The 16382-nt window shown below is 38.9% G+C and overlaps 2 protein-coding genes across 4 annotated transcripts; one reads left to right on the forward strand and one right to left on the reverse strand.

Annotated features, from left to right (window-relative positions):
- Positions 1–2237: 2237 nt before the first annotated feature.
- On the reverse strand, positions 2238–5328 carry Cisd2 (CDGSH iron sulfur domain 2). Of its 2 annotated transcripts, none has more exons than XM_022834810.2 (4): positions 5003–5328; positions 4023–4132; positions 3424–3574; positions 2238–2585 (listed from the first exon to the last, which is right to left on the reverse strand). In XM_022834810.2, exons 1-4 carry the CDS (start codon positions 5061–5063, stop codon positions 2545–2547), a joined length of 363 nt encoding a protein of 120 aa, XP_022690545.1. In that variant the 5' UTR covers positions 5064–5328; the 3' UTR covers positions 2238–2544. The 2 variants fall into 2 exon arrangements, with proteins under 2 accessions (XP_022690545.1, XP_022690546.1); XM_022834811.2 differs by having other exon boundaries at positions 5112–5320.
- Positions 5329–9049: 3721 nt separating this feature from the next.
- Positions 9050–16241, forward strand: LOC111261365 (uncharacterized). Of its 2 annotated transcripts, none has more exons than XM_022834807.2 (9): positions 9050–9331; positions 12015–12092; positions 12521–12991; positions 13269–13395; positions 14242–14355; positions 14646–14824; positions 15150–15198; positions 15459–15530; positions 16042–16241. In XM_022834807.2, exons 1-9 carry the CDS (start codon positions 9282–9284, stop codon positions 16162–16164), a joined length of 1263 nt encoding a protein of 420 aa, XP_022690542.1. In that variant the 5' UTR covers positions 9050–9281; the 3' UTR covers positions 16165–16241. The 2 variants fall into 2 exon arrangements, with proteins under 2 accessions (XP_022690542.1, XP_022690543.1); XM_022834808.2 differs by having other exon boundaries at positions 9052–9246.
- Positions 16242–16382: the final 141 nt, after the last annotated feature.

A 16382-nucleotide genomic window follows, 5' to 3' on the forward strand; every position in this document is an offset into this window, starting at 1 on the left:
CGGGCCCCAACGGAAATGACGATCTTGTTCGGTGGCGGCATATAAGTGATTTAAAGAAGTCGAGTGACGAAACTATTGGCGGAACGACAAGTGCTGACAAAAGACAGAAAAAGGGGCCGGTACAAGTGATCATTCAGAATTTAACTAAAGTCAGTCTCTGCGGAAGTACACGTCGACCGGTCACACTTCGTAGGTTGCTGAGTGAAGATGGGATGCATCGTTATATAGTAAACGAGATTGCCAAGGGGGCGAAAATACTCGGTGAGGCAAAACTCTATTATGGCGATCTTGTACTAGAAATCGATAAGATATCGATAACGAATTTGCCAGAACATCGAGTAGATCAGCTGCTTGCGAAAAGAGGCTCGCCATTAGTTTTGTCCGTGGCACAGTTAAATCCGTTTCGCGATGCCGGGGAGTCGACGTTCAATATGTCCCAATTACTGTTTCGTTACAAGCCAATGCATGTTAATTTTCAAGGTACATTTATGCCGAGAAAATGTTGGCGACAACCTCAGGTGGTGCACGGCTTCACTCTTGTTGTACGAAAGGTCTACCTAGCCGGAGCTGCTGAACTCGTTTGCTTCGTAGACACCCATGAGGTCGCTATGCAGTGCATAGCCTCAAGCGGGAACAAAGATTTAAAACGAAATGTTAAGGACGAAAAAGATATGGTGAACATATATACAGGCGACATCATACTTGCCATCAATAACACTAGATTAGAACATCTTATCCGTGGCAATGACCCAGAAAAACAGATCCGCTGTTTAACTTCGAGTACCTTCCTGGATCTCGACTTCGTTCCGTGCTCGCCCATCAGAGTGACCAATCTGTCCGTTGACCCAGCATTTATATAGATTAACCCTCAAGAAGTCTTGTTAGCAACCCATTTACGTTACACTAAACTGCACAAAGGCTTCAAGGGTACTGCTTTCAGGAGGGTAGCGGCGTCTCTATGACGAGCAAAATGTATGTAGCTTATTTGTGTACGACATTTTGTGTATTACATTGGCATTCACATTTAGTATTTATGCAGTAGATCAACTTTACAAGATTTCTTGCTGAGTTGTTTAATGATATGGTAACCACAAATATTGTACCTCTGTGCAAAACAAAAATAAGAAAACCAATCTTCGCCGTTGCGAAAGTAGCAGCAGATACAAGAATGAGGCGAAGCTTTTAGGATGAGAACAATAATAGGAAAGGACGATATCCGGGAAGAACGTACATCTTAAAAAAGACGTCGGATCAAGGCTATAGCACTTCAAAAATGTCTGCCCCCCTGACGTGATCTTTAATTTTCTTATTCTGCTACACTGTATCTAATACTCAATAAGTACACTGGTACATGGTTTTATTCCGTTCATTTGTAATTAATAACACAATAACACTTGCGAACTCGGAAACAAAACAGTTTTAATCTTTGCAGGAGCTCCTATCTCAAAGTAAAACAATCCTTAATTTTTCGGAATTTCATGCAAACGAGTTAGTCGCTCTAATTTCACACCAAAAACCACGATAGTAATCAATCGAAGAAGATCCGATCGAAAGAAGATAAATTATTGACGTCGTTAACATAATAATTTTATATATAAAACTTTTTACTCATTATTTTTGTGCCTATTGAAAAGAGCTTAAAGATCGTGAATCATGAATGCTTGAAGACAGCTTAACAAAGTTATGTTTGCCTCGGTTTACGCAAGGATCTATTCAAATATTTTTCCATATATGTGAATTTCATCGTGGTGCTATTCTCATCCCTAAGCCTTCACAAAATCGGTAAGTTTTGCGATAAACATGGTCAAACGTTTTGTTATACAATCTATCAGCATCAGCTCCAATAAAAATCTAATATACTCGTATAGGTGCATTTATTACCCAGTGGTGACCGAAAAATGATATTATTAAAAAAAAAAATAACATTTTGAAAAAAATCAGCACTCGTCTTCATTCTCTCTAATAGAGCAGTAATTGTATTTTGTAACTGGTTTTCTCCGAATGTAAAGGCAAATATCAAGGGGTGACGTTCATTTACATCAACCAGAAAACAGTCGGGTTGTTTGTTAAAGCCTTTGTCGCATCCCAAGAAGAAACGTTTGGATTTCTTATCCATAGCTTTATTCAGTCTAACTCAAATTATTTTTTATTTATTATTTATTTAAGTAACAATTTGTTGTCAGCTGTAGACTGATCTGATTTTCATCTCAAAGATGCATACAGAAAAACAATGGACATAACTTTCTCTAGACATTTTTATAACTTTATTACTAACCATCACTACACAGAGGAAGCTACTTCTGGTAACGTTATTCAGCGTTTCCTGTTTCTACTGTTCGGTCACTAGCGGCCAAAACAAATAACATCGAAAATGCTCAAAATCCGTTGACAATGATGACACGCATCTCAGATAATTTCAATCTACTAAATTATGAGAATAAGACAATTTTTCGTTAGTGGTCGTAAGGCTACTCGATTGCAGTAAATAGGACATGCTTAGATAAGTCTCGATTTGATATTAAAATTAGCAATAATATTTGTTAATTACTTCTTTTTTTCGACAATCAGGGGTCCGACGTTATCGCCTGAAAAAAAAACGGAATCGTTAGAGCGATTATTGGTTGTAGTTTTTTTTATTTTTCATGTAAAACTTTCCCTTGGTGTATGCCAGCCGAAGTATTTTCATTGCTTTTAATGAGGCGGCTTTAAAGATTTCTTTTTTTGGTGTATGCGTAAAACTGGCACACTTTCCTCCTTTTTCGATAAGCAGCGATTTGTCGGCCGAAAACTATATCAAAAATCGAGAATGTAGTGAACACCCTTTTTGCTTTTCTTTCTTCAGTTCAACAGTTCTACTGGCGAAAGCTAATCCGTTTTAGTTTTTATACAACGAAAAAAAATGCTACCTAAAAATGCTCACGATTACTCGCTGCAGGGCAATATAGACGGTTGCACCAGGAAGCAAATAGTCCTAGCAGATGAAAATTAAGAAGTTACCAACCCCAAAAAAAACTGTTCTTGGATATAACGGTTTCGGCATATCGGAAACGAAAGTAAACTAACGCATCAGTGCTTTTCTATTGGGTAGTATCTAGTAAATTTATTCGACAAGTGCATTCATCGATTCATACACTCCACGACAAACTAAGCTGAAAATGGTACATTCGATAGGGTCGGTGTAGCAACATAAGATTGCCTCATATATTGAAACTTAGATTTGAATTAGGCTTAAGGTCAGCGTTGTTTTGACATTACACTAAACTCTATTTGACAGTCGCTTCATTAACCGTACACTGTGATCGTGAGAAACGTACACAGCCCATAGAGCCCGGTCTTCAACGAGCCGCGGTATCAGAATCGAAAACAATTCATACTGAATTCTATAAATCATTACCTACTAATCGGTCTACTATCGGTACTAACCGGTCTCCTGGTTATGTTTGTTGTGCGAACCATCACAGTATGGGAATTTCGCGCTTCTCCAGCAACGACAAAATACCTTCTTATCTCCGATGTCCTCGATGTCCATCGTATGGACCACCTTGGGATTGTTCTTTTCAATAGAAGGATTGAGCTACAAATAGCAAATGAAATTATCAAGATGTTATTAATACATGCGAGGGAACATCAATGCTCACATACGACATGTAGACATATATATTTCGACGATGATTACGACGGTGACAATGTGGCCTTTGACGGCTTAATAAAATTTTATAGCAGCGATTAGAACTAATATTGCAATATAATCAGTGACTGATAATTTATAAATATGATCGTAGCGTTTTATGCAACGCCATTAAGCTAACTGTATATTATAACTATGCTCGATGATGCTTAAATTATCAAAAGATCTCGGGGCAGACCGGTGCAAAATTCAAAGGCGAATATATTACTTAAAAAAGAAAAATACATAAGCGGCAGACATCTTTCTCAAGTCTAAGCTCTTAACGATCGGAACAGAGTCGTATATTAATCAGATTAGAGGTTTGGTGAGATCGTGCTTTGAATAATATACGCACCTGGTTCTTCCCACACCGCTTCCAGCATCCTTTCTTCCAAAACCAATAGACGGCGCCACCGACAAGCACTAATGTGGTGGCAATTGCTGCCGGTGCATAGGGATACTTAGCTAAAATTCGACGAAAACGCAGTTAGAATGATTTTAGTTTACGTTTAATAGTGAAGTTTGCCGGGTTCCATTTCAATAGCAGTATGAATATATGGAAACATACTTTTATTTATATTCAATAGGAAACAGAATACGTGTTGATGTCATCATCTATGTAGGAACCCTTATAGTATCAAGGATCTTGCTGGCCAAGTTGCATTTTTTCTCTAATTGTCTAATTCGTACACTATTGCACTAGATTGGTCTAGTTAGCCTATATGCTATTAAAATTTCATTACACAGTATCAAAAGTACAATGACCTCCTGAACTGTGCAGGTGCAATACGACGTATCGTTCCGCAGCAACCGCATCACAATTTACTCAGGCTTACGACTGGTCCAAAAGAACACAGAGCTGCAGCGATTTCTGTGCTTAATTATGTACTTTGCAACCCGTTCATTATTCTATAAGGTGTAATTACGCGACCACGTGATTTGTAAGATGAGGTACCACGTTCGGTAAAATCAGCAGCGTGAGATAACGGACGTCTCGGCAAGATAGTTTTTGTGCCGTGATACGTCTCGAAAAAATAAACCTTTGAAGAATATTTATCTATCTTCATTTTGTATTTAAACATAACAGTATCTAACAACAGCGAGTCACTTCCTACAACACAATAGCAGGCAAAGATTTTGTTTGTTTTGTTGACCTAATCACAATGTTCGTTTGGTTTACGTTCCTTCACGCACAGCTGGATGCAGCAGAATTTCGAAGAAAGAACTGAAATTCACTTAGTCTATTATGTATAGTATATATGAAAGCTCTGATCATTCGGTGATGTTTAAATGGTCCGATGCCCTATGGCGCAATTACACAACACCACATTTTACCTTCGATACTGCCAGAGAAGGTTCTAGTCGATAACGATGAATGTTCATCTGAGCTATTCATACAATGCGCACTAAAAAGAAACAAGATTTGAATTAATCGTATGCCTACCGCACATCACGACGATTCTGTTTAATTGTCGCGCATCCAATACCCTACACGACACAAGAAGGCCAGTACGTGTCTTTAAACTGTAATAGGCTCGCTCCGTGTAGAATAACACAGCAACGGTACAACCTCACTAAAACTCCGGCTTCCGCGACCAAAACAATGATCAACAGTGATGAGGGTTGAATCGGCAGGATTTCTTTTCGCGAACCGTACGGGCGTCTGCATCGTCTGTGGCGCCAAAACAAAGTAAAAACTGGTCCCGCTTTGCACGAGCCAACCTTTAGGTTAATTGAGAGGCATGGCGCGTGTAAGGCGATTGTCCTAAACACGTTGTACGTATGAGTCAGTTGGTAGACACTTTGTTAACGTCTTTATTTATCTGGAGCTTGCCTTGTTTGTGTCGGTTCTCCAAAATCGACTTCAATTAAACATTCTGCTTTCTATTAATATTGGATTTCCTATTTGTTCAAAGTTAGTTTTGTTTGATCTCAGCTTCTTCGTTGATGTTATTATTATATTCTAGTTTGTTTATCTAATCACACGTAGTATCTGTCCTTGTTGGAGCTTGAACCAGCAAGATTTAAATATTAGATGACGGCAAATATTGTCATTATTTAGTATTTACGAGCGCGCTAAACGAACCTGAATACATTGAGCCATATAACATTCAGTAAGCTGTATATAGTTACGTTACGTATACTTGGCGCGCGGAAGAGCTTCAGCAATCAAAAATTTTCAATAGGGACTTTCTACTCGACTACCTCTGCGAAATTATTTTGAGAATGTCTTCCTGTTGAACTGCTTTTTTTTGAGAAAAACCAGTACGAGTGCAAACCACTCCAGCCTAAAGTAATGCCTAAGTGGTAAGTATCGGACGTAAAATACGAAACTACCTTTATATGTAGAGAAAACAGTATCTAGGGACTAATGGGGTGCTCAGGTGTAGTACGTCACTCGTGACATGCCGCAGTACATTTATTCATTTCAATGAGAATATTTGATGTATATGTTGTACGACCGTAAGGACGTATGTATATTCAGAAAGCAAGAAAAATACAGGGTAAGAAGGTTTTTTCTTCGATTTAAATTCGAAAACAGAGCGGAAACATTCTAAATTCGTCGTGTATGAGCGGGATTACGTGCGGCTAAATGGCCTGCTTGCAAACACCGCATCAGCGCGTGATTCAGCAAAAACCGGTCCCTGCCATCATGCATCAGATGAAGTAGGGAAAGTGGCGAAAAACGCAGGGTTCACTTTGTGCTGAGCTTACATTATGTTTGCTGGTACTGAGCATTTCTACCCTCGAAACAATTTATTACATTATCAAATTATACATAAATGCTAATGTGCTAAGTGTTCTACTTAATCACAGAAAATATATTCTTGGCAAGAGTTGAACGTCGTTCGCGTTTTAGCCATCACGCACTACCTTGTATGCGGCGTCGATCTCCCCTTCGTCTGCAAAATGATGTCTTTTTTTTCTTATTTTTTAGAAAAGTTGCTTCTTCAGAGAAGGCTAATTCGAATCATAACTTCATAGACTTTTCCTTAAGCAACGTAACCACAAGAACTGTACTTCAATTGGCTGCAATTCAAGAAAATTAATTTGTACCATAGCGCCCCAATAGCTACTTTACTTTGCCCCTCATCCAACCGCCCTTAAATCTTATTAAGTATCCTTTTTAAAAATCATAATTAATACATACTAGTGTTCGATACAAGCTCAATTTTAAACATAAACTAACAGGATCAATATATATCCAATGAGATCTACTTGCTCGTAAAGTTGTTTCCTAGCGTGATTCAATTCTATTATCATCAGACGTTATCTTAACTGTTGCATAGGCACTCCGCATCCATCACAATCTTTGTTATCTAAGACACAGTAGACGAGTGCCTCCATCTATTATAAACAGTAAATCAAATACGATTATCTAGGTTTTCACTTATTCGGAATAGGCCCTTCAGAATTCGCACCGGTGCAACAGATACGTTTGTGACCCGTTACTATCATCAACAGAGACAACGACAACAGCAATTAATTGAAGAATCATAGTCGTACCACTTTTGCTGTAGCACAAAGTAGCTGAAACGCATGGTTTTTTCTTTCGTTCAGTCGCATTAACGGCCCTGCAGATAACGAGTTTCACCGTTAGCTCAACGGTACTTCTTCAGTCGCTCATTGGTCGGTTACTCACAAGCCTATCTCGTATACAACTGCTGTGTGTTTGCAGCTATAGCCAGGCGTTACTCGTTCTTCACTGCAGAAGCTGTTTCGAAACGATAAATTTTCTTTTTATTCGTGTCTTCATTCTGCAGGAAGCATACAGCTGAATCTCAGTCGCCGCATAAAATGTCAGATTGTGGTGAACTTATATCGTGACACGGTTGAGTATCAAGGGTATCAAATGGACGTATCGCCTGCGCTTCCATTGTTAACGCATGAAAAAAATCTAGAGATGTGGGAATTTAAACAGTTTTTATATAGATACATTTCTAGAATGGATTATATTACGACCTAGCTTACCTCTTAAAAGTCCGTCTCTGATAACTGATAGGGAATTATACAGTAAATAATAATAACGTACACAAGCAGGCGTATGCTGTAATAACGCAGCGTATATGTACGATAGCAAAAAAACATCTCACTGCTGGATTTATCTAGAGCCAGAACGATTTCAACTGTATTACAACAAACATTAAAGCAACGGCGCATTTGGCTCAGGAGCGACCTAATATTAAATTTCTTAAGCTTTATGAGCAGAAGTCCTTTTTTTCATGGGTATCTCATAGTCTGCAAAAATGCAGATACTTGCGATACTTAACATCAAACTTTTGCTGATGAACCTGATTTGAAGAGGAGATTCGCAGTGGCAGTTTACTCAGGTACTTTGAATATAAAGACTAATGCTACTACTTTACTTAACAGGCGTTAACGACTCTAAATTCGTAAATCGAAGTTCGCTGCAAGCTATACACCCTGAAATATACCGTTTAGTCTTTTGGTTCACAAATGATAACAGTAAATTATCCTTATCAATTTTACTTCGATAGTCTAACATCTAAACTTGAAATAACGTTAATTTTCTGGTGAAGAGATGGAGTGTGTATACTGGCAGAAGAAAAATCTACAATCAAGTTCGGGTTCTAAAGCTTTCAACAACGGAACAGACATTACTATTATACACATTTGCGTCACGTGACGTGTGAGAGAGTACGCTACATTTTACATTACATATCAATTTGTAATAATATGTAATACATAGATGCGACCCCGTTTGCTTTTGTTAAGGTTTTCCCCTTAATATAATTAATTTTTTCTGTTTGTTCTTTCCAGTTCTAGAGCACCCATTACAGCCAATGTTATTTTGTCTTTGCTATTAGGCTAAATATTTTGAGTTTCAGATCCTATATTGTGCTTAGCCATTGTTTCATCATTATAATTACTACTACAATTTAGCAAATAAACTTGGCCTCAGTCTCATTAACTAAGCCTAAAGGTATTTTCCATTGAAACGGTTCTTGATTTTAGTTGCATAGAGTACGCTAGGTCCATTTCGTACGTCCTTGTGGTTCAATGAACTTTCTGGCTATCCTTGTGTATTGTTTCAGTTAGCTGCGGTCAAGAAAAAGCGTCAGGACAACGTATTGTAGCCGTTCCATGATGACGGCGTCTAAGATAAGAGCAAGATAACAGTTTTGATTAAGAGGGTCGCGATAGCGTCATCTTTCCTGCTGCATGATTTTGTCCGGAAGCCGTTTATTACTGGGAAAGACGTGTCGCGTGATGCGGTGACGGTTACCGGCTCTGTTAACTTCATACTCCGTTCACGGGAGAGGTGCGCGTATATAGCCTGTATCAGATGCCCCCTGCCCCACCCCGCCCCGCGGTAACGATCGTCGTCGCTAGCGTCACACCAGCGATTTTTCCTGCGCTGAAAGCAGAGGGATGTGTCTGCGTCTGTGGGAGCGCTGCTGTCTACGTTAGCCCTTGCCCGTTGTGCGATTTTGTAGATACGCACAATAAGCTAGTAAGAAAGTCAACAGAATGGCAAACGAATTGATTCGCTCGTAGAAAAAGCTCGTATGCCTATGCACAGTACGGTGGAGTGAGCCTCTTCTGGTTACGTATAGGTGTGTTCTAGCATAGTTTAAAATTTGTATAAGATATGTGTTATGAAGTGTTTATCAAAAGCATCGCGACGTTCAACGATCAGCGGTAATGGAGGCAAATGGAGCCAGCTAGAACATAATTCGCTAGTTATATATATATATATATATATCATTTCATTGAGGCATAAATTAATGTATCTGGTAACAGTCTGTTATAATGTTTAGGTCGGATACGTACGATTACGCGTCTCGGCTGATAGCACCTGACGCCTTAGTTGATTAGGGTGCCTAACATTATAAAGTAAATATTGTATATCCTATATTTTCCGTGTTTTTAAAGCAGTTCAATGGGCCTGGTGGGATATTTAAAAACGTTTCATGTCAATAAGTGTTTTTCTCAGCTTGACTCGTCCGCCCAAGATCAATAGTATCATATAATGAGGTTATGTCCACTTATTCGTTTTGTCTTAGTCTCGTTGCGGGTATCGTAACCATATGCCGTTTAAGACTTTCCTTTCCTCATTTGTGTCTTGCTAGTACATCGTAGAGGACTTCCGCTACTTTTGATGACTGCCCTTTTATCTAATAAAATGTTTACGGAATAGCTCATGTTTGCAGAAATCGGGAGGCCTTTTTAGTTTACTGAACATTACATGAAGAACAGCCAAAATGAGGCTAAGAAATGCCCTAAAGGACGATTTAATATAACTCAAGGGTTGCTTAAAGGCGAATGCAAAGTAAATGTTAACCTTCAAAAAGGCCCTAACAAATTACTAGTTCAATATTGTAGTTGCCTGCAGGAAGGGTTGTGGAAGGGCTTTAAGAGTATCTAGCAAAGACCTTCGTAAGCGTTGTGTTTGTTTGACCTCCGCAAGGGTTAGCACTGCGCACAACGTTATTACACACCTCACATATTATTCCTTAAGGCTAACACACAGGTAGCTTCTTTCTTTCAGGTAGTGCAAACTGCGCCTATGTACTAACAGTGTGGCAAAGTTGATTGATGCTTTCTGCAGACCGTTACCAAAAATGCTTGCTTTTTTCGTCGAGGGAGGTCTCATCTCCACCTTACCCTAATCTATTCTCCCTATAGCGTCTTTCGAATTTCTTCGATTTCTTCGGTATCAGGCTAATTCGGAGAATCCCGTAATCTATCTTAAGTGCTCTAAAAATCCATATGAAATCAAGTAGCCTTTCGCATATATTCTACGGCCTCTAGTGAAACTTCAAGCTGGGACTCTGCTATGCGTAGCGCAATCGGCTACGTCAGATGTCACGCGTTAAATTGAGACTACCCATATACATTTAGTATTTATAAGTCATTGCGAAGGAGCTACTTATGTTTTCATTGCTCGAAAATCCAATATTACACCGCTTTACTGTGCCTCCCAATAAACGTATACAGATGTATGATAGTATATTCTTCGCTTTCTACATGTGTAACTATTGCTACTTTGGGAACGATGCCCTCGAAAATCATTTCGCCCATATTTCGGTTGATCCTGGGGCTATACAAGGGGCTTTTGAGGGCTACACCTTTCTCCGTGTCGCTATGTGCAAGTATCAATCGAAGTTGGCACAGGGCATTGACAACCGAAAGAGAACCGAAAAACCCCCTAAACTTCATCATGTGCTTAGGTAAAATTATAGAAAAAAGCGAAACGAATCCAAAATCAAAATTGTCAGTAAGTTTACATATATTTATTATGAATCGCTGAATTTATTAATCAGAGGGTGCATCGCTGTGCCAAAGTTACGTCGCGTTAGTTTGGTGCACGATTTGACGCTGTTGCGAAATAACTTCTCCTTTGCCATATGATGGCTCTTTAAGATCTCTATGGCTTCTAGTCTGAAAAAGACATTGCTATGAAGCAATTTCGAGACAAAATAAATAAGTAGAAACTAAATAAATAAATCGAGGTTTATTTATAATCCGAGGACGACAGATGTACTCGTGTAGTCCAATGCCTTGACGTGACCAAAGGTGATGCCCGAATTTTGGATGATAACATATCGTATGGGCTAAATTAGAACACTTACCAAACAATGAAGTTCCACGTTTAGAGTCTCATGAAGTTTCACAACAATAATAAAAACAGCATTGCCCCGTTACACATATTTACCATACATTGATCACTTAACATGTTGATTTTGGTTTACCTCTAACTGATCCGCTGACTTTTTAAGTTAGTCGATATAACTCCAACAATCGTTAGCGTGCACAGTTGCTATCCTCCTAATATCTGTCTGAGCCATGTTGACAAACAATTTCTACAGGCTTTTACTTCCACTTTGTTTGAATGTCTACGTCTAAGCGTACTTGACTATTCCCTAATACTTTATAATAGACAGTGCATTAAGATTAACTAACAAGTGATAGATGTTAGCAATATGATTATGGTGAGAGGCTCATCAAATGTAGTTTTTTTTTTATAATAATGGAATAAGTAAAGGTTGACTTTTTTTAAGACCTTTCGATTCACACTCATGCACAAATACACACTAACAGAGTTTACATGATAGATGGTTTTAATTTCTAACAATGTACCATATAAGTTTCAACACGTTAGATCGAACTAACGGAATAAAAGAGAACTCAATATTTGGCATCAAGGTCTGTGGGTTGTTTTTCTTGGAAAAGTCTCGGCAGTATTATCACTGGGTACGAAAGAACTCAAGTAGCTGCCTGCGGACAATCAGATGCGTCAGATGGCCTACGATTGTCATTGTCGATACACTACTGGACATCTGACATCAAAAAAGCTATATAAAAATCTTACTTCTTACAGAACGAGATCGTCTTCAGAAATGTTCGACTGTGCTGTTTTACTTCTGGCAGGCTGCACCTTGAGTGGTACCGCTTATAGGTAAGCTGTTTGTGAATATTGCAGTCTAGCCTTTTTCATTGTATTGTGTAGCTATATGTCGAGATAATTTTTATACCGATTGTTGCTAGTGGTAAGTTTACGGTGTATTGTATTTGTTGTAAAATAATGTGAGACACGAGTTAAGCATGCTGAAGCGGAGTTTGATAATCTCATATTTGATAAATTGCCTACGTTCGACATCATGAATCTTTTTTTTGCATTTACCCATCTTGTAATGCCGCTGCTTTTGTTAATCCCGACACCAGATTTTTTGAATTTGTTGAAATCCCGCAAAACCTACCCCTGCAAGCTGCGCCATTAGCAAACGCAGTAATTTCCGTCCGATCGACGTGGACAACTTTTCCCCTGATCCTTCATTAGATTCAAGTATCGGTGTCCACTGCATCCGAACTATTTTCTTGCCTTAGGTTGCAAATGTCTACACCTCAACTCGATGAACTTCCTAAGCTAGGACCTACTCCTCCAGGGTTCCTGGAAACTATCGAACTCCCTCTGCCGCCTGGACACCCTTCATCGCACATCGAATCACCTGTGCCACCACCGAGAAGCCGGGGAGGACCTCGTAGACCTCACGAAGGGCCGCCTATTCCACCACCTCGACGCCAAAGAGAGCCTGGTGAAGGACCACGCTCTGAATTTTCTCCTGTTGATCCCGTAAAACCTACGCCGGCCGGTTTTGATTGGTCGCCTGGTCCTCTAGGACTACCGAGCCCTCCCGGACCTCTAGCCGATGATTTTCCACCTTTGGAACCCAACGATCCCAAAGATAGAAACGTCAGTCGACATAGGAATCGGTCTCCCGGAAGTCCTGATGCGCCAAGAAAACCCCAGCCGGGCAGACGCGGCAGATACCCTTCTAGAAGTCCATCTCCTTCAAGGTGAAGAATATCGAAAATCGTCCCTCTTGATTCTCGCTTGTTTTCAAAATATGAATCGGTGTACGACGTCTATATAAAAAAAAAGGCGTTTTTAAATATATTCAGTGTGGAGATACTACCACATGTTCGTTTCCAGGCGCAGTTTGTTGTAGCATTTAACAGTGTAATTTTGATACGTGCTTCTTAATCTACTCTTTAGTAGCATACTGAATTAGACAGCTAGGGAGTATTTCGTGTTAGAAAGTTTGACACATTAACATGTCCAATGTATCTGCAGAGTTTCTGCAGTGGCTCCTGCTCAGGCCTCACCTGCTGGGGCTGCTCACGACTCATATTCGCACCTGATCTTTGCTATCCAGTGGTCAGGTGGCGTCTGCGCAGATCGAAGGTCCGACAATCGATCTGTGAGTGTTGCAGATACTGTGCCACATGAAGGTCTCCAAATCCATGTTTTTTAGTAAATTTTAGTAAATTGTATTACATATTAACAGGTAAAGACAATGGAACTATTTCGACAACGATCGAAATGCCAAGAAAACCATCTACGTACTTTGTATATCTTACGAGAATTAACAACTGAAAACTGAGAAAGACGGCTCCTCTTTTTGCGTAACTGTCAACGTGCATTATTACATACATATGTACTCTGTTTAATATTGCACGTTGGATTTTTAAACTAAAATGGAGATACCCCAGTTCGTGTAGTGAGCCTTCACATTACCAAGCAGTTCACCTTCTCAAATTAATCTCTTAACACGTTAATTTTTTGTCATTTATATTTTGTTTTGTTAAGCTATATAATGTTCAATAAATAAGGTTAGGAAGGCTCATTTTTTGTAGGGCGACTACTTAATTCAAAAACAGAAATAATATTTGTAAATGTTACGGAAGCAATTCTATATGTACCTTTCATGCTAGTGTTAATTTTTTTCTGTGTATTCCACGCGTCCAAGCTGCAAACGTCCATGAATACCTTTATGACCCTTCCGAATATATGTTTCTTACTCTCGGAAGTAATATTATAGCAGTTGTACGGCAGTATTACAATTACGTATTATTAATGATAAACTACTTCTATTATAACACTAAATGAAATGTATGTTTTGGTAATTGCGAGTATACGTGATATATATTGACTTCTCAATTTCGACCTGTAATTTTCAATGATTTACCACATTCTACCTACAAACATATACCTACAAGGATAACTAAGCGGTATCGTTCTTTGTGCGTCACTTGGTATGACTTAGTGCATCCGTGATAGTCTACGCAATCACTGGACAATACACGGCCTGTGGCCTTCAAACGAATACAAGGGTCCTCTATTCTGTGATGGGGAAAAATTCGATGGCCGTTTACTTAACGTGAGTGCCCTGGGCTCGCTTTACTCTGAATAACAACTTCATTAAGACGAGTAGGATGTACCGTAAGCAGAAGGCCTTCGGTAAAAAGACACATAAGAACATCTTTCTGTTATATATCGGGTACCCTTATCGCATGGTATAGGTTAGATAGGTATTTTGTCAAAAGCACGAAATGAATTAAAGCTTTCATTTTATACCGATAAATTCGTAGTTTTTTTGGTGAACAGTTCTATCAAATTCTATGACCGTATACACGAATGAAGTAGCTCACTGTTAATTTGCCATTGCAGGATATTAAAGACCAGCTGAATCAGTACTGGCCGTCATATACGAGTACTCAGGATCGGTTTTTCACGTTTTGGCGTCACGAATGGCAAAAACACGGCGCTTGCGCTGCAGACGCTACGATGAGCCTTGTTGGCTTCTTTACAAGTAGCCTTAGGCTCTACAAGAGGCACGACATCAATGAGTGAGTTTGTCAACATCTGTAAACGCTTACCTATTTTACACTGCTAAAAATGATGTCCTAATTAAAATTTCTTCTCTCCATATTTGTAGTTAGTTCGATATTTCCTCGCGCTATGTTTGTTTCCATCAAAAAGAACTGGACAAATCGGTAATTGATGGCTATATCCTATCTTAATTCGAGTAATTGTTTCAAAGAGCTATCAGTCGGCCCTTCAAGGTATAAACAATAGGCCTCATATGCAGCTCGAACCCATAAGATTACTTTGATACGAAAAACAAAGGTCGCTAGCGAATATTCTTGTATCTTTGTTCTCTGTTTATTTCAGATACCTCCGCAACAGCAACGTTATTCCGTCAAAGCAGAAAGTCTATCATGTATGCTTAATACCATCTAATCTAGTGCGCCTTGTTTGACTGTAACTACGCGTTGTGTGTCTGATAGACCCAGTAAATCGAGCCCACTGGCCATTTGTTACATGTAGAATTTGCAAGCATTCTCTTCATGCAGACGTGATAAAACGATGTAACCACACACACCGTGAGCCAATCATTCTCTTGACTGTATTTATTATTTGAAGACGGAACAATTCAGCAAAGTTTGCGTTTGTGATGTTGACGTTTCTAATTTGTTACAGCCGTCAGAGATCGTGAAGGCAATTATGGACGACTATCCATACAAAATTGATGTTGTCTGTAATCATCGCAAGGTAGAGCATTTTAAGCAACATAATAATGATTTTTATACAAAAATCACTATTCTAATGGCATGATTTAAAACTGAAATGTTTCAATAGAGATAGCTCCGTTAAAATCTGCGACTAATTTTAATACTAATATACAAATATTCTCGGAGCACGAATCTGTTTACTCCCCATGTTGAAGAGCTTCGGTTATACCTAATTGGATCTCTAAGTCTAATTTTATGTTCATCTTAGACTCTCCACGAATATCTGCACCTAACCTATTTTTTTTTTAAATTAAATCAGTTTATATTTAATGAATATAATAATAACAGTAATTATACTGTTATCATTGAGCTACAATAGAACTTTAAGGAATTTAACTTGTTAAAAGTTAGTTTGTTGTTCCTAGAAAATTTTGGGCATAGGTTGATATAAGCAGAGTGCCGAAAGGATATCAATAGACACAGCTTTTAAAAAATCCTACGTATTTGCAATGGGTACTTCAGCGTATTTTGTTACCTTCTTGTCCGTTCAGGTTACACCTCATCCTGTCCTCACGGAAGTCCGCTTCTGCCTGAATAAAAGTTTGCAACCTGTAAATTGCAACGGACGTTACATCCGCTGCGAAAACCAGCTAGTCTACCTTCCCAACGAGTGAAGTCTGTTTTTTTTTATTGGACCGTGCTAGGCTGTTCTCCTACGGGAAAATTTGAAATAAATTTTGAAGCACCAGAATGCTGCTTTTGCCTTTACTCAGTCGAACATTGGTATTCTTCAAGTTTGTTAACTTTTTATTTACAATAACCTATTATATATTAAAACTGTTCAACTATTTTAATCATAAATGTTATTGAATAGGTTTTCGCATCGCTTCTA

The sequence above is a fragment of the Varroa jacobsoni genome, unplaced genomic scaffold, assembly GCF_002532875.2.
Source record: "Varroa jacobsoni isolate VJ856 unplaced genomic scaffold, vjacob_1.0 scaffold_551, whole genome shotgun sequence".
Lineage (NCBI taxonomy): Eukaryota > Metazoa > Arthropoda > Arachnida > Mesostigmata > Varroidae > Varroa > Varroa jacobsoni.